General features: G+C 40.6%; 1 protein-coding gene across 1 annotated transcript in view; it reads left to right on the top strand.

The window, feature by feature from the left end:
- The window catches only part of LOC126419866 (protein angel homolog 2-like), a gene marked incomplete at its 3' end in the record, with an annotated part of 133816 nt that overhangs the window by 96719 nt on the left and 17189 nt on the right, over positions 1–19908 (top strand). Inside the window, exon 6 of the mRNA XM_050087122.1 lies at positions 14447–14681. Coding sequence (XP_049943079.1) covers positions 14447–14681 — 235 coding nt within the window. The remainder of the gene's footprint in view (positions 1–14446; positions 14682–19908) is intronic.

Raw genomic sequence — 19908 nt, 5'->3', positions numbered from 1 at the left:
ACCAGGCGAGTACGGTGGGTGGGGTACAACCGACATGTTGTTTTTTCCCGAAAAGTTCCTGGTGAGCTAGGACGCGTGACAGGGTTTGTCATGATGTAGCAGCCAGTTTCCTTGACGCCAAAGTTTGGGCCGTCGCCGCCGCACGTTTTCACGGAGCTGTCGCAAAACATCACAGTAGTATGCGGAATTCACTGTTTGGTTGGGTGGGACAAGTTCTTTGTGCACAATTCCCTTGGTATCAAAGAAAACCATGATCATGCTCTTCACTTTTCTCTTCACCTGTCTCACTTTTTTGGGTATTGGAGAGCCCCGGCTCTTCCACTCAAACACACGCATACGGCACATGCTCTGTCCCCCAAACACTTGAATCATTGCAAGGGTGTCCGTAGCACTTTTCCCCAGATGTGCACAGAATTTGATACACATGCACTGTTCTGTTCGCAGATCCTTCGTAAAATTGCCACACACCAAACACAGAGTATTACAGAAATCACTGTGGATACGCAACACGTTCTCCCAGCTGAATGCCACTCCTCACACTGACTCATCAGATATGGAGCTCTCGCCACCTAGCGGTGCAAAGATCTACTACTCCTACTCTCCAGATGGCAGCACCAGTCCCGAAAATTTTGGATTCCACCTCGTACAATATGCAACACTCGCATACACTGATGGGCCAAAACATTATGACACCTACTTACTAGCTTGTTTATCCATCTTTGGAATAAAATACTTCACTGATTCTGCATATCGGGAATCCGACAAATTGTTGGTAGGCTTGTGGAGGTACGTGGGATTAGATGTCTGTGGACAGGCCACGTAATTCATGTAAATAATGGGTTGCTGATTTGTATGCAGGGTAATGGTGCTTGATGGTGAGCCACATGGGTTTCCATAGGATGTACATCAGGCGAATTTTGCTCACCAAGACATCAACATGAGTTCACCATAATGCTCCTCAAACCACTGGAGCACAGTTTTGACTCCGAGACCTGGACAGTTATACTGTTGAAAGATGACATCACCATTAAGGAAGACACCAAGGATGAAACAATTCAGGTGGTTTGCAGCTGTCAGTGTGTCCCGGTTTACTACCACAGGTCCCATGGAAGTGGAGGAGAATGTCTTCCATAGCATAATACTGCTTCATGGCACTCTGCACGTTTTGAGCCGCTATTCACCTTGATGATGGTGTTTGTCGAGGTCACCATCAACCCTGTGTAGCAAAAATGTGATTCACCGAAGGGCCGACACGTTTCCATTGATCAATGGTCGAAGCCTTTTGGTCCTTTGCTCACTGCAGTCATCATTGATGATGTCGTTGGGTCAGCATGTGGACAAGTAGAGATGGTCTGCTGCAGAGCTCCATGTTCAACAGTGTAAGATGAATGGTGTGTTCCAAAACACTTGTGCTTACACCAGCTTTGTGCTCTTTCAGCATAGATGCCACAAATCATCATCAAATTTCACAGACCACACAAGCCTCTGAACCTCACATTCTGTGAAGAGTCCAACCATTTGGCACTTAGTGGTAGTTTCACTGGCCCCCTACCTCTGTCCGTAGATGCTGACAACAGTAGCATGTGAAAATTCGATCAACTTCGCTGTTTTCAAGGTACTCGTTCACAGGCTCTGCATAATAATAATCTGCCCTTAGTCAGAGTCGCTTATCTCAGTGGATTTGCAGCCCGTATCTTCTCTAGGGTGCTCCCTGTCTGTGTCTGCTCCACTTACATACTTCACTTACCGTGTCACATGCAGTGACATAAAGTTTTGACTTGTCAGTGTATGTGTACTAAGAGTGTCTTTGAGAAGTAAGACTCAAAAATGTATATGGTTACTAGAATAATTCCAAATTTGTCATTACTTGCTACTCCAATATAAAACTAGTTAAACCAAATCCAATGTAAGTTGCAGTAAGCGATTTCATAATTTGCAAAGACTAACTGTAGATGAATTAAGAAAATTTTAAGCAGTGACCTGTCATCGCGTCATGAAAATGACTACATTTACATTAGGTTCTCAGAAAATTATCCAGGAAAAATAACTTTGGAAAGAAATATTTGCCTCTTTTTATATTGGCTGCCTACTAACTTGATGTAGTAAGAAGTGTCACTGAGTGTGTGTAATTTTTCATTCTAGTTTTTATTAAAGGCTGCTTAGTTTATGTAAATTGCTCCACACCACAGATAAAGCAGTTACTGCAAACACACAGAAACATTACATACTTTCAGAATCATTTTAAAACTTTTATGATGTCACATCATACAAGGAAATAAAATTTAATCCATTTTCGTTGTCTATGACTATCCCTTTCCTCGTGAACTGTGACCCCCAAAGGCCCGACAAGTAAATAGAAAACCTGAAAGACCAAAGCTGGTTGCTGGCCAGTGCTGCCAGATTTCTGTCACATAAACTTTGGACATAACTCAGCAAGCCCTGATAAAGTTGACTAAAATTTTATATTTGTTAGAGAGCAGAAATCCTTGATTACTTACATGGGTCACAATGATGTTACAATCCCTTCAGAGAGAGAGGAGGAGGGTGGGTTGCTTGTTGAGGCAAAATAATTGATAGTGTGCATTGTCTGGAGCATCTGCCACACCACGATTATGTTAGGCACATCAAGACAGATGGTGCTCTTTTTGGATGGGCATTCCTTTCTTCAGGGGCTTGTGGGATCAAATATGAAACTTTGCTTCAAAAACATTTTCAGTAAAAAGAGTGTACTGCTGGCAAAAATTAACACTTCTTCAAATCAAATGAGATTGAAAAGACAGTCCTCCTCTATCAAAGACAGAATGATTGTAAGTAACATGACATAGTTGTGTCAGAAATGTATTTGATATGATAAAGAAAGGGGGGGGGGGGGGGGGGGTGGATGGCTAAGAGAAGTTGTCCCCCTTATATACCCAAAAAGCTTTGAATGGGATAGCGAGTTATCTCCCAGGGATGCTGAGATTCTTTCTTTGTTGTTTGCAGGTGGATGATACTGACACATGAAAATTACTGGGAAAATAGCTCTACCTGGAGCCTCATCTCGGTGTTTACCCTGAAAAACTATCCATCCATTGCTTTTGGGAAATAGATTTAATGTGGTGGCAGCTGTCTACATAGAAGAGAAATACACTGTGACTGGGCCAGATATCTCATGAGATTAGCACCAAAAGAAAAAATAAGTACAACAGATCTGTTCGAGCGTGATTGGGGGGGTGGGAAGCAGATGGCACTATGGATGGCCCACTAGATGACGCTGCCTTAAGTCAAATTGATAGAAACTGCATTTTTTTAAAATTGCTACCCCCCATATTTTATTATTCGTTTAGTACGTAAACAAATATGAATGTTTGATTTGGAACATTTGTTTTGTTTTGTGGTAGATGGCGCTGTAAAATTCCAACACGTGTAATACGCCCCACCCATTTAGATGAACAGTTGGTAACAGTGTGGTTTTGTAAATTAAAACACAAAAAGTAGCAACTGTAATAAAATCATTAGTGTAATAAATGCTCAAAATTATGTCCTTCAGCTTCAGTGCATTTGGCAATACGCATAACAAAATTCCTCTCAACAGCGAGTAGATCGCACATGCCTTGACAATGCGCTTACACATGTTTTCAGGCATTGTTGGTGGATCACAATAACAAATATCTTTCAATTTTACCAAAGAAAGAAGTCGGAGGAGTAAGGTGTGGTGAACATGCTAGCCTTGGTATGGTGCTTCTACGACAAGTCCACTTGTCATAACATATTCTATTTAATACCACTTCAATTGCACACGTGCTATGTGCCAGGCATCCATTATATTGAAAGTACATCACCGTTCTGTCACTAAGTGAAACATCTTTTACTAGAATCGGTAAAATATTAATTAAGAAATCAGCATACATTGCATCGATAAAATAAGGTCCAATTAGATGTCCTCCCATAATTCCACACCATACATTAACCTGCCAGGGTCACTAGTGTTCCACTTGCCACAGCCATCATGGATTTACCGTTGCCCAGCAGTGCATACTGTGCTGGTTTATGTTACCTCTGTTTGTGAATGATGCTTCGTCACAAAATAAAACTCTTGAAAAAAAGCCTTTTATCATCTCGTAATTTATCTGGTGCGCAGTGGCAAAAATTTACACAGCGTTCAAAATCATCGCCATGCAATTCCTGGTGCATAGAAATATGGTAAGGATGTAGAATTCACAAAACTGATGTTTTTGGAATATCTGATTCCTGCTTAATTTGTCTGCTACTGATGTGTAGATTAGCCTCAACTGCAGCTTAAACACTTATTTGGGCATCTTCCATTTGTTACAGTTCTTGGTTGTGTCTTCTTTGGCTGAACTTTCTGGTTTCTCTAAATACATTAACTATCCAAGAAAGGTCTGGACACTTGGACGCTGTCTATCAGGATAACAATACACAGCACAAGCTTGTTGGGCATTTTGGTCAAAATAGTCATAAATAAACACCATATCTACCTTTTCTGTGACTTTTAACCATTCCATTTTAACAAGATTATGTCTTCCGTGTAATTATTATGACTAGATAAACGTATTATCATACCTAATTTAAGTAACGAATTGCACACAGTGCTATGGGGTGCGTTGCTATATTTGTGAGAATACTATAGCGCCATCCATCACACAGTGAAGCAAATGTTCCAAATCAAACATTCCTATTTATTTATGTACTATACAAATATGTAACAAGAAATGGGGATAACTATTTTTAAAAAGTGCAGTTTCTGTCAATTTGACCTACGGCAGCACCATCTAGTGGGCCATCCATAGCACCATCTGTTTTACCCCATCACGCCCGAACAGATTTGTTCTTCTTACTTTTTCATTTGATGCTAGTTTTGTGAGATATTTGGCCTGGTCACTATCAGTGGACCATCCTGTATATATTTTGGAACAAACTTTTCAAAAACAAGTATCTTTATCGAGTCCTTCACAGCAGTTGTTTATGTCCTCACAGCTGACATTCAGAGCCCATGTTGCCATAGCTGTGTAGACTCAAAGAGAAGTTGCTTGTATGTCAGAAAAACTCATGTAATACCTTGACATACGGTAGAATCTTGTAAATATAGATTTCAATTTACAGTTCCGTAATGTGGAAAGAATCCACTTGCCACATTGACATTACACAAGAACAGTTTATAACATTTAATGTGCTCCAGCAACTAGAAATCAAGTGAGTAGACCCTTTTGTAAGACCAAAATCTAGCCTGATGAAAAATGTTCTAAGTTGACACTCTTTTCGAGGCAGAGGGCAGACTAGCACAGTGGTGGTTTCCTTGTCCCATCACCACTCAGGTCTCGCTAACAAAGGTACAGTTTTCGTCGGGTGGAAGAGGATGGGAGATGGAACATCCCTCTCAACTCACTAGTGACTGCTTTCGCCCCAAGTGAAATAAGATACATCCGACCAACTAAATCACTTGTAGCTTTCCTATTTGCATTTCTGCTATGGCTTTATAACTGCTTAACATTTGGGGATGTTTTTGTGTGTGGAGCTCAGAGAAAAGTCTCACCCTAGTCTGCAAAATAAAGGCACAGATTAACAACATGGCTCAGTCAGCTGTAGGCACTAAACGATTTTATAAAACACTTCATTTCAGATGGAGTAATAACTTAACAATGCTCCAAAACCCCATATTCCTACAAATTTCTATAACCTACAACTTATCAAAATATTGATACTAAAGGCTTAGAATGAAGATTAGTTAATCCAAACAAGTTTTGCTGTATTTAGTGAAATCATTTATTTCAGAATATCTGGATCAAATTGAAAGATATTTATAAATGGGCTCTGTGAGTTCTTGCTGTATAGTAAGTGCACAGTACTGTTGAATTACAGGTCTCTTAACACCATTTTCTAGTGGCCTGAAACACCAAAAAACACTATCTCCAAAAGTATATGTTTAATTTTGGACAAACTTTTCAAAACATATGTTAGACTAAAATGAGTGCACAACAGGCTGTGGCATTACTGTGGCACTGTCAGTGCAGGTGGCTGGCAGAGCAGTCGGTTTTGTGTCTAAAACTGGTGGCAGCTGGGAGAAAGCCTTACTTGCTTCTCCACAGTCTCATGTGGACAGAGATTATGAAATGGCACCCGACTAGCTCAAATTACTGCTGCACTGTAGATGATTATTCTGGCCATGAAGTAACACCTTGAGAGGGGGAACACACATGGATCTGTCAACTTACAGTAAAACTCAACTGATTATGGTATAACCCAGGCAAAATATATTTGGAAAGAGTAAATGGAATCCACGTAAATGTCCCTGTATTTTAACATTTGCCTCCTCCGTTCTGCCTGATGGTACAAAGACAGAGATAATTTGTTTCAAGCTATATCGACCCACACATACAAAACTATTCAACATGCCAGAAATAGTCACACTACACTTGTGCAGAAATATGATACTTGAGGGAAATGTGGCTGGCAAGCACACTAAACAGACATGAAGGGTTTCAGAATATGTTAATTTGTCAGGACAGCATCCATCTTGGGAGCAGAGATTGTCATGTTTATGAGACGAAGAAGAAAATCCAAGAAATCAGAGAGACAGACCATGTATTGTATAGAGAGTTAAGAAACAGTTAAAGTCTGTTCACCTCCCCGTGTTCATTATGACATTTGTGTCAGCCTTGAAAAACTAATAGTAAAATTAGTGGTTTCTCATGGACACCAATAATGGATGCTTCTAAGAACATGTGCTCTTGCAGATACTAATGTAAACCACACCTGTACTGGCTACAAAAAGTGGTGCTCCTTAAAGAGTAGTGATAACATTTAAAAAATAATCAAATAATTCTATAGTTTGCAAAACCAAAAGAAATATTCATCTGTTCAGCTCAGGCATATAAGAAAAGAGTGCAAAGAAACACATTATATCACACGCTCTCAGTATTATCTGATGAAGGGAATATAATGCTCACATTTGTATCCATCCACATCCTGTTGTTGTGTTGTTGTGGTCTTCAATCCAAAGACTGATTTGATGCAGCTCTCCATGCTACTCTATCCTCAGCAAGCTTCTTCATGTCACAGTACCTACTACAACCTACATCCTTCTGAATCTGCTTAGAGTATTCACCTCTTGGTCTCCCTCTAAGATTTTTACCCTCCACACTGCCCCCCATTACTAAATTGGTGATCCCTTGATGCCTCAGAACTTGTCATATCAACTGATCCCTTCTTTTAGTCAAGTTCTGCCACAAATTTTTCTTCAGCCCAATTCTATTCAATACCTCATCATTAGTTATGTGGTCTACACATCTAATCTTCAGCATTCTTCTGTAGCACCAAATTTCGAAAGCTTCTGTTCTCTTCTTGTCTAAACTATTTATTGTCCATGTTTCAATTCCATACATGGCTACACTCCACACAAATCCTTTCAGAAATAACTTCATGACATTTAAATCTATACTTGATGTTAACAAATTTCTCTTCTTCAGAAACACTTTCCTTGCCATTGCCAGTCTACATTTTATATATCCCCTCTACTTCGACCATCATCAGTTATTTTGCTCCCCAAATATCAAAACTCCTTTAATACTTTAAGTGTCTCATTTCCTAATCTACTCCCTCAGCATCACCTGATTTGACTACATTCCATTATCCTTGTTTTGCTTTTGTTGATGTTCATCTTATATCCTCCTTTCAAGACACTGTCCATTGCATTCAACTGCTATTCCAGGTCCTTTGCTGCCTCTGACAGAATTACAACGTCACTGGCGAAACCCAAAGTTCTTATTTCTTCTCCATGGATTTTAATACCGACTCTGAACTTTTCTTTTGTTTCCTTCACTGCTTGCTCAATATACAGATTGAATAACATCAGGGAGAGGCTACAACCCTATATCACTCCCTTCCCACCCAAGGCTTCCCTTTCATTCCCCTTGACTGTTATAACTGCCATCTGGTTTCTGTACAAATTGTATATAGCCTTTCGCACCCTGTATTTTTAACCTGCCACCTTCACAATTTGAAGGAGATTATTCCAGTCAACATTGTCAAAAGCTTTCTCTAAGTCTACAAATGCTAGAAACGTAGGTTTGCCTTTCCTTAATCTATCGTCTAAGATATATCGTAGGGCCAGTATTGCCTCGCGTGTCCCAACATTTCTACGGAATCCAAACTGATCGTCCCAGAGGTCGGCTTCTATCAGTTTTCTCATTTGTCTGTAAAGTATTCGTGTTAGTATTTTTCAGCCATGACTTATTAAACTGATAGTTCGGTAATTTTCACATCTGTCAACACCTGCTTTCTTTGGGATTGGAATTATTATATTCTTCTTGAAGTCTGAGGGTATTTCGCCTGTCTCGTACATCTTGCTCACCAGATGGTAGAGTTTTATCGGTACTGGCTCTCCCAAGGCCGTCAGTAGTTCTAATGGAATGTTGTCTACTCCCGGGGCCTTGTTTCGACTCAGGTCTTTCAGTGCTCTGTCAGACTCTTCACGCAGTGTCGTATCTCCCATTTCATCTTCATCTACATGCTCTTCCATTTCTGTAATACCGCCCTCAAGTACATTGCCCTTATATAGAACCTCTGTATACTCCTTCCACCTTTATGCTTTCCCTTCTTTGCTTAGAATTGGGTTTCCATCTGAGTTCTTGGTATTCATACAAGTGGTTCTTTTTTCTCCAAAGACCTCTTTAATTTTCCTTTAGGCAGTATCTATCTTACCCCTAGTGATATATGCCTCTACATCCTTACATTTGTCCTCTAGCCACCCCTGCTTAGCCATTTTGCACTTCCTGTTGATCTCATTTTTGAGATGTTTGTATTCATCTTTGCCTGCTTCACTTACTGCATTTATATATTTTCTCCTTTCATCAATTACATTCTATATTTCTTCTGGTACAGAAGGATTACTACTAACCCTCATTTCCTTACCTACTTGATCCTCTGCTGCCATCACTATTTCATCTCTCAAAGCTACCCATTCTTCTTCTACTGTATTTCTTTTCCCTGTTCCTGTCAATCGTTCCCTAATGGTCTCCCTGAAACTCTCTACAACCTCTGGTTCTGTCAGTTTATCCAGGTCCCATATCTTCAAATTCCTACTTTTTTTTGCATTTTCTTCAGTTTTAATCTACAGTTCATAACCAATAGATCATGGTCAGAGTCTGCATCTGCCCCTGGAAATGTCTTACAATTTAAAATCTGTTTCCTAAATCTCTGTGTTACCATTACATAATCTATCTGAAACCTTCCAGTATCTCCAGGCCTCTTCCATGTATGCCACCTTCTTTCATGATTCTTGAACCAAGTGTTAGCTATGATTAAGTTATGCTTTGTGCATAATTCTACCAGGCAGTGTCCTCTTTCATTCCTTGCCCGCATTCCATATTCACCTACTAAGTTTCCTTCTCTTCCTTTTCCTACTATCGAATTCCAGTCACCCATGACTATTAAATTTTCTTCTCCCTTCACTATCTGAATAATTTCTTTTATCTCATCATTCATTTCATCAGTCTTTTCATCATCTGCAGAGCTAGTTGGCATATAAACTTGTACTACTGTAGTAGGCGTGGGCTTCGTGTCTGTCTTGGCCACATTAATATGTTCACTATGCATATCCTATCTACCAAAAAAGAGAAAAAAAATTACATTACCTAAGACAAGTCACAAAGATGAAAACTTATCATCAGTAATGGCTCCCTTACTTCAGTGGAACTTGGAAGGGATTCAAGATGTACTTTGAAGAGCTACAAGTTCTGGTACAGCAAGGGCCTCAGTATTAATATCTCAGGAGCTCCATTTCAAAACATTTTGTAGTTCTCTGCTAAGACCATCCCCTCTGCGGAAGTAGAATGGCTGCATTTACCAAGTTTCGTCATCACAGCTGAGTCATCTCCCTACATGCTAACTTTGAGGCAGTCACCGTTACTCTTTAAGTGTCCCCAAATATTAGCATTTGCTCCATGCTTCTGCCAGCAAATGAAACTCTGCAGTTTACATACATGAAGCACAGTCCATACATTTTCGAAACCACTGTCTCCAACTGTCTCTCTTCCTACGTCTCTCTGACCCCATTCTCTTATTTTCTCACCACCTAGCTTCAGTTAAGATTGTTCATGCTTTTTTCCTCCATATTACAGATTAGGTTAGAGAGGTTTTCCTGACTAGAGAAACCAATAAGTATGAAAAAGAGGTTTTAATTTACAGTATAATGAAATCAAACAATTGCTTCACATTAAACTAATTATTATTATGTTCTCTCCCATAGCTCTTACAGGGAAGAAATCAGAATTTTCTGAAACACTAGCAGTAACATTGTTTTTTTCTTTTTAACATTGACAGACTTATGTAACCTTCTAAATGTTTACATGACAATTAAATAAACAGTTATGAAAGTGATAGTAGCTTCTCACCATACAGCAGAGATGCTGAGTCACAAATGCGCACAACAGAAAGATTGTCACAAAATAAGTTTTCGGCCAACAAGGCCATTGTCAGAAATAGATGACTGACACACACACACACACACACACACACACACACTATGAGCAGCAGCAGCACTGCATGATGGGAGAGGCAACTGAGTGGGGGTAAGGAGGAGGCTGTTGTGTGGAGGGGGAGGAATAGCAAGGTAGGGGTGGGAGACAGTTAAGTGCTGGTGGAGAGCATGCAGGGACGAGGTGGAGAGAGGGTAGGGTAGTTAGATGCAGGGCGGGGGAAAATTGGCGCGGGGGTGTTAGCAGAAAAGGAGAGAAGTAAAAAGACTGGGTGCATTGGTGCAACAGAGGGCTGTGTAGTGCTCAAATTGGAACAGGGGAGAGGCTAGATGGGTGAGGGCAGGAGTGTTACAAGAATGTAGGACATATTGTATGGAGAGTTCCACCTGTGCTTTTCAGAATAGCTGGTGTTGGTGGTAAGGATCCATATGGCACAGGTTGTGAAGCAGTCATTGAAGTGAAGAATGTCATGTTGGGCAGATTGCTCAACAACATTGTGGTCAAGTTGTTTCTTAGCCACAGTTTGTCAGTGGCCATTCATGTGGACAGACAGCTTGTTGGTTGTCATGCGTACAATGCAACATAGAAAATTGTTTATTATGCCAAGAACACCTTACAATTACAGTGTTCACATTACTGGTCTCAGCAATTTACTGCCATCTTCAGAAATGATTAATCCACTAACACTTTCGTCATGCTGTACAGGGTAGGCAGAAACAGTCTGAAAAGCTTCTAAGGGGGGGAGGGGGGGGGGGGTTGCTGAAAAATAATTCTTAAGGAAAAAAAATTACATGTTGCACCGTTTCTAAGATGTTTAGCATTGAAGTTAGCCAATCACGTCATCACACGAGGGGTCATCAATTGTTTTCTTCTTTTGGTTTCCTCAAATTGAATAATTGTAGCTTTTGCTCACCTAGCGTAAAACTTTCGCCTCTGAAAATGGCACATTTTACCTGGTAATGAGCATTTCAACGAGTTGTAACTCATGGACACACATTACCGCATTTTAGTGTGTGCAAGTGCTTGATTTTGTGCGTGCAACAATCTGATTGGCTAACTTCAATGCTAAATAACTTTAAGTCAACATAGTGGTGAATTTTTTTTCTTAGCAATTATTTCTCAGCACAACCTCCCCTGCAACATCTTGCAAGCTTTTCGGACTGTTTCTGACCACCCTATATACAATCAAGTTAAGCACTCTGAACATTATGAAGAAGTACAAAACATGTTGAGAATAACATGATGCTGTCACATAATAAGATACTGAAATTAAAATATTGCTGTGTGCATTTACAATTTACATAATGTTTATGGAAGAAAAGAGAAAGGGGAAATAAGGGAGCCAGCAAAACTAAGGCCATAGGCAGAGCAAGTTGGGTAACAGGGCACACTATATCCCCTTATGTTTACTGTATGCAATTTTCAAAAGTAAAAATAATTAAAGTCGTAAGATTTACTTCAAAATTTAAAAAATATTGAGATAAAGTAATCTCAATAAACTAAGTGTATGCTGATGATTGTCATATCTCAAGCTAACAAAACGTATAGACTTTGTGTGTCCAAGCTAACATTAAAACATGTTGGGGCATAAGTGTGTGCATGCTTGTGCTTGCATGTGCAGGCAGGCACACGCGTACCCTAACTCGAAAAGGGATTACTGTGAAAGCTAGCAAGTTTTCTTTCTTTATGTGAATGTCGTTTGACAACTCGGTGCTTCTGTTTTTTGGTGAGTGGTCTCCTTTATTATTTACTTTCACATAAGTGTTTTTAATGTGAGCATGTATATCTTGTTTGTATGGTAGACCACATAGAATTTAAATTTTATTGTTAGCTTAGACACAAAAGTCTGTATGTTTTATGAGCTTAAGATACGACAGCCGCTGGTGCATGCATATTTTTTTGAGATATGAATATTTATTTTTAAAATTTTTATATCTTCTTATAACTTTCATTATTTCTACTGTTGCATGTGTTTTTAAGGCACTGCCTTTAAAAATTGCGTATATCAAACAAACCTATGGGCATGGTTTTTGTCCCTCCCTCCATTTCCTGTAGTTCTTTCTTCCATAAGCCCTTTATAAATAGTACACAGCAGTATTTTAATTTCAATCTTTTTTTTACAATGTAACGACATCAGGTATAATCACTGACATATTTTGTATCACTTCATGATGTTCAGAGTGCATCATTTGAGTGCATATGGCGTGTCGAAGCTGTTAGTGGATTAATCACATCTGGAGATGGAAATGGTTGGCCAAAACTGATAATGTGAACACTAATTGTAAGAGTAATTTGACATAATAAATAATCATTATACAAACAATAATGTGAATTTTGTTAATTTGTAGGCTGCTCCTGTGGTCTGTTGGGTAACATTGTTGGCTACTGAGGCGAAAGGTCCAAGTTAAATTTCTGGTAGCCCTTTCACATTTGTCGCTAATCGCAGGATTTGGGACAGAATTTGCTCTGCTTTAAGAAGCCAGTGAGGCGCTACTAGAAGAAGCGATAAGAATTAAACCCAGGAGTAATACAAAAGGTAGTTACAAAATTATTTAAACAGTACTCTGTGAAATATGAGGTCTGTTCAGAAAATTCTGGAACTTTGTCCACAAAATTTTTCTATGCTTATCTTTTACTTATTGTGCATAGTCTCCTTCGAAATACTCTCTTTCAAAGTTGGTGAAAACTATCAGCATGGCTTTGACATTTGTGCTGAGCTGACAAACTTTTTTTGGTCTTTGAGAACCTTTCCTGGCTCATTTTGGAGATTGAACCGTGGCTTGAACATCATAACCGAACCACATCTCACCAGTTATGATTCTCTCAAGGAACGTCTCGTTCTCATTTGTGTGATCCAAAAGCTCTTCACAGATTGTAAGGCAAAGGAATTTCTGGTCCTGACTCATGAGGCTTTGGACAAACTGGTGGCAACATATGAATTCCAAGATGCTGTGTCAGGATTTCATGACATGATCCAACTGAAATGTTACGTTCTTTTGCAATCCTTTGAACAGTCAATCTTTGATTGGCAGGCACAGATTTGTTGACATCCCTGACATGGGCGTTGTCGATAGGCGTCAATAGGCTTCCTGAATAAGGGTCATCGTTAACTACCGTGTGGCTGTTTTTAAACTGTGTAAACCATTCATAACACCTAGCATGGCTTAAGCACTTGTCAGTGTAGGTTATCTGCATCATTCAGTGTGTGTACGTAAAGCTTTTCTTGAGTTTCATGCAAAACTTAATCCAGAAGCATTGCTCCTCTAACTCTGCTATCTCGAAATTTGCAAATTGTGCAACACAATGTTCTACTCAATACTGAGCCAGTGCTGTTGTTATACCTAAAGAGAACAAACTTGAGACATGTCAGCCTTCTCTCTGTAATGTTTTTCCCTAACTGTATAGGGAAAAACATTAGATTTGAATTAGAGTGAGGTGAAAAGTTGACTGTAAAGGTTGGTATAGCTCGGCTTGATGTGAACAAAATCATAGTCTATGAGTTACTACATTGTCTGAAATTCGTAGACATTAAGAACGTTTTTGACTCATTTTTGGCAAAATCTGTGCTATCAGTTGTTGATAAACAAGATATTGAATCAGTGCTATGCCAGCAGTTCTTGAATAAATATTTGTGATGAAAAGATATCACAAGTAAATAAAATATAATGAAAATATGTAATTTTTTGCAGTATTAAATTTTCATCTTGCATTAAGCTTCTCAAATTCTTCATTTGTAAGTTAGTGTTTTATGTGGTTGCGGTCATTATTTTTGCTCAGTAGTTCACTAGAACTGAAATAGTCTAACAAGTGTTGTTTGTGTTTCAGGCTTGAAACTTCAAGCTTGAATATAATATTCAGTCGCTAGTTAGAGGGTCAGTATCAGCCTCTGAAACAAAAGTGTCAACTCCTAAGAGAAGCAGGTAAGTAAACAGGAGTTTCCCTTGACATCATCTAGTTCTTTTGTGTTCCAGATTTGGTGGTCCACAGTATTGGCCATTGATAATCACAGGAGACTTTAATCTCCTCCCATATTCAGGAGTGTATAAATTGCTCACAAAAGGGAGACTGGAGTATGAAGGCTTATGTGCCAAGACTTTGACACTGATGCCTCCAGGAGAAGATGGGAAAAGACTTGGAAAGAAGTTAATCTCTCCAGAACGTAACATAACTGACAATTGTCAGTATGTCTATGACATCCTAAACAGGGTAGGTTGAACTTATCATTGACAGTTTTGTAGGTCTTCTCTAGGAAACTTTTGTTAATACACCACTACTTGTCAGAACTGAAACACATTGAAGCAAAAGTGAAAATGACATGTTGAGCCCACATGTGTACTGAACAAGAATGTCAGAACAACTACAGTATGGAAATGATAGAGGGCTACTCACCACATAACAAGTTGCAGACAGTCAAAATGAAAAAGAATGCTAGAAATAGTTCAGCTTTTGGATGGACTTCTTCCAAAGTGGACACCCGCACACATTCGCACAAGCACATCCTACACGCACACACACACAGCCTGACTGCGTCGGCATCAGAAGTGAGCATCAGTCTGGTTGGGGGTGGGTAATGCAGCTAAAGAATGGATGTGTGTTTGGGAAGGGGAAGGGATTGCAGAGTAAGAGAGTGGGGGTGATGAGAGGGCAGTGCTACCTGTGGGAGCAGCAGTGGGAGCAGCAGGGTAGTGTTGGGAAGAGGATGGGGCTGCCAAGTGCGGGGGGGGGGGGGGGGGGATCGGTCTGTGTTGGTGCATCGGCAAGATAGAAAATGTGTGTAGTAGGACTAGCGAAGATTTAGACTGGGAGGGGTGTTGCAGGAATGAAGGATATATTGTAGGGAGACTTGCCGCTTGCTCATTTCAGAAAACATAGTGTCGGTTGGAAGAATCCAGATAGAACAGGTGGTGAAGCACTCATTAAAGTGAAGCACATTATGTTGGCAGTGTATTCAGCTACTGGATGGTCCAGCTGTCTCTTGACCACTGTTTGTGCAGACCTGCAGATAGAGAACACCATCTCCCTTATTGAAACTGCCCCCCTCCTCCACACACACACACACACACACACACACACACACACACACACACACACACACACAGAAATTCCCTGCCACCACCCTAAAGGACCCATACCAGTAACAGTCATAAATCTGTCCTTCAAAACCCTCAGTCCCGCAGAAGTATCAGTCCTTTCCGTAGGCCTTACCTTTCTCCCACTCTCCCAAATTCAGTCATGCTGATCTTGTTAAAGCCCATCTCTTCTTCTCCTAATCCCTACAGTGGAAATACTTATGCACCACTAACCCTACCAATCAGACTCAATCCAAAATTCTACCTGACTCCTCCAGCCAATTGTGATCCATCCTCACTGCTCCCAAATTACCCTATGTTAGCTTTCCAGAATTTCTTAAGCTTAAACCTTGCCTCACTGTCATTCTCCAACTCCCTCAACATGTAAAAAATCTCACCTTTGCAGGAAGAACTGCAGTACACCACCTAAAAACTGATTTCAGTCTTATAATCCTACCTGACAACACAGACTCTAGTGATGTGTCTATGAACTGCAGGGATTACATGGCTGAAGGACTCTGCCAGCTGTCCGATATGGCCACTTACAAAACCTGCCATAGTGACCCCGTTCCAGAAATCCAGTATGTCGAGCAGTCCATCCTCAAAACTGGAAGTACAACCCAGAACATCTCCCCAGAGTATCTCTCTCTTTCCTCAACCCCACCATTCCCCACGCTGCTCCATTCTACATATTTCCTAAAGTAGGTAAAGCCAACCACCCAGGATGCCTCATTGTGGATGGTTACTGTTCAAACACACACACACACGCAGAGAGATAGAGAGAGAGAGAGAGAGAGAGAGAGAGAATTGTGGACCAACAACACCTTCAGCTTATTACCCATAACCTGCCCTCCAGGCGGAACACCAATATTCCCTCCACCGACCCTTCACAGTTCCTGTTCCTTCTCCACCCAGTGCACAGCTTGTCACTGTCAATGCCATAGTTATCTACATTAACATCCTCAATGCCAATGGTCTGCCACTGTTGGACACTACATTTTCCGAGTCCTCGACCTACTCCAGACAAAAAACCTCCATCCTGCTCACCGTGACCAATTACATCGTCACCCATTGCTATGTCTCCTCTGAAGGTATCACTCACAAAAAAATCTGTGATATGGCAATGGGCACCCACATGGCACTATCTTATGTGTACCTATTCATGGACATTCTAATGGAAATCTTTCTAACCAACAAGAATCCCAAACTCATCTTGTTCAGATAAATCAATGACATCTTCATGATCTGGACTGAGGATGTGGATATTCTGCCCATATTCCTTCAGAACCATAACACCTTTCCCCCCATTTGCTTCACCTGGTCCTCCTCAGCCATTCCTCGCTGTTGACCTCAACTTCAAGGATGGCTTCCTCAGTACCTACATCCATGTCAAATGTACCAATCATCTACAGTGCCTCCTCTTTGACAACTGCCAACCACTCCACACCAAAAAGTCCCTTCCATACAAGCCTCCCATGGTCATCACATGTGTAACAGTGAGCAATCCCTCTCAAAATATGCGAAATGTCTCAATCAGGTCTTCACAGACCTAATTTACACTCCCAGCCTTATCCAGAAACAGATCCCAGTGCCTTGTCTCACCAGTCACCTACCATCCCCATCATAGCACCCCTCTTGTGACTCAGTACCTCCCAGGACTGGAGCAACTGAATCACATTTTCCACCAGAGTGTAGACTACCTCTCATCATGTCCTGAAATGATACATATCCTCCCCAACCCTCCCACAATGGTATTCAGCCAAATACCTAACCTATGCAATATCCTTGTCGGTCCCTACTCAACCTTGCCTTCAACCCTATGCCTTGTGGGTCATATCCTGGCAACAGACCTAGCTGCAAAACCTGTCCCATATATCCTCCCACTACCATGTACTCCAGTCCAGTCTCAGGCATCTACTACCCCATCAAAGGCAGGATCACCTTGGATAGCAGCCATGCATTCTACAAACCTAGCTACAACCACTGTGCCGCATTCTACAAAGGCATGACAACTAACTAGCTGTCTATCCACATGAACGGGCATTTCCAGACTGTGGCCAAAAGACAGCTGAACCACCCAGTTACTAAAAATGCTGCAAAACACAGTGTGCTTCACTTTAATGACTGCTTCATAGCCTGTGCCACCTGGATTTCTTCCTATCAGCACAAGCTTTTTTGAATTTTGGCAGTGGGAACTCTCCCTAAAACATATCCTCCATTCCTGTAAGCTCCCTGGACTCAACCTTCACTAGACAGTGTCCCCCACCTGCTTATCCCCTTCACTGCTCCCACTCCAGTACCAAACTCGACACTTCTAGTCTGCCAGCACACCTACACAGTCCTTCTCTCTCTCTACTTCTCTCTCATACACTTCCTTCCACCTCCACCTCCTTTCGACCCACGCTCCTCCCCAGGCAGTGCCTATATTGACTTCAATGCACAATGTCCTGGAGACAGTGCATGCATTGCTGATATCTGTGACAGCTTAATATGCAGACTTGTGTAGCTTTCTTCTCCACAGAAATACATGTAATCCTGTTTCCATCATATCAGCAACTGAAACATATGTTGTTCCTGCTTCATTTATATTTACAGAGGCCACTTACTTAATTGGTGAAAGATGCCACATAGTGACCTGAAGGCTGTTACAAGACACACCATCCATTATAATTTTTGCTTTGTGATCTGATTCCTGCTCATGCATCACATACTTATTAGGTAAATAATGTTCATTATGAAGTCAGTGTATTTATGAAAGTTTCTCTTAAATATACAGTTTTTAGAAGTACACAATCTAACACCTAATGCACTTGTAACTGTAGCATGTTAACATGGTGAGTTAAAGTATATTTTATAAATGGACTAAAGTCTCTAAGGAAACAACCCCCATGGGATCAAGATTGTCGCATCTATGCTAAGAAAAATCGAGAAAAAAGTGTACTTTTGATGGAGGCAAAAAAAATTATGTAAAGCCTCTTGTATTTGTGAGGTATTTAATGTTAGTGTTCAGAGTGAGGTGGCGCAGTGGTTACTAAACTGGACTCGCTTTTGGGAGGACACCCATCCTGATTTAGGATTTCTGTGATTTCCCTGAATTGCTCCAGGCAAATGCTGGAATGGTTCCTGTTAAAGGGCACAGCCGATTTCCTTCCCACTCCTTTCCTAATCCAGTGGGACCGACGACCTCTCTGTCTGGTTCACCTCCCCCCAAACTAACCAACCAACCATCCAATGTTAGTAAATCAACACAGATGAGTGCAGCAAATGCATAAACTAACACTTGCTCTTACAATTGTATGTACTAAGTGGCACACTCCAATTAGCATACAGTTGTCAGTGAAATCATCAGGACAGCTTCTAAGTTTAATATTGTGATGCCTGTCCCAGATAAACAAAAACCTCTGTAGCATTGGTTTGTTTTTTAAACTTATCTGCATCTCCACAAAAAGGGAAAGAACAGAATAAAAGGCCAGAAATCATAAGGGAATGTGTCGGAGACTAAAACTTAAATGTCGAAACTGAAGGCTTGGAAATGGAAGCCATCAACCTAAAAAAAGCCACCAAGTTAATTTCGCATGCCTCCAGTGACTCTGGAGATATCACCAAGTTGCAAAGCAAAGGTGAACAAATAGCTGGACCTTATCAACAACGTTAGTGTAGAAACAGGGATTAGTGATCATGATGTCATTATAGCAACTTTTGGTTACAAAAGTTAATAAATCAGTATAGAAGCTTAGGAGAGTGTTTCTGCTAGAAAGAGCAGATAAGCAGTTGTTAGCACCTCACATGAGAGAGTGAACTGACATCACTTTGTTCCAGTAAGATGGATGTAGAGGAATTACAGCCAATGTTAGAGATTGTAAATCATGAGCTGGAGAATTATGCACCTGGTTAATTGGTTAAGGACAGAAAAGACCCAGCATGGCTTAACAATGAAATTTGGAAAATGCTGAGGAAGCAGAAGCTGTTGCACCCTCGGTTCAGAAGAGGATGCACAAGTGACAAATTAAGGTTAATAGAAGTGAAAATACCTGTGCGTGAAGCATACAACTACCACCACCATCATATCTTAACAGAGGAGCCAGCTGAGAGGCCGAGAAAATTCAGGTCCTGTGTAAAATTGATAAGTGTGCCAGAGGCTTCCATCCAATCACTTGTTGACCAATCTGCTGTGATAGTAGAAGTTAGTAAAACAAAAGCCAAAGTTTTAAATTTCACATTTAAGAAATCGTTCATCTAGGAAAACCATACAGACATACTGTCACTTGGCCAACAAACAGTCTCCTGTATGGACGACATAGTAATAAGCATTCTTGGTGTAGAGAAACAACTGAAAGAGCTGAAAACAAATAAGTCACCAGGTC

The sequence above is a fragment of the Schistocerca serialis genome, chromosome 9 (genome assembly GCF_023864345.2).
Source record: "Schistocerca serialis cubense isolate TAMUIC-IGC-003099 chromosome 9, iqSchSeri2.2, whole genome shotgun sequence".
Lineage (NCBI taxonomy): Eukaryota > Metazoa > Arthropoda > Insecta > Orthoptera > Acrididae > Schistocerca > Schistocerca serialis.
Note: the sequence above shows the minus strand (reverse complement) of the source record. Positions and strands in the feature narration are given on the sequence as shown.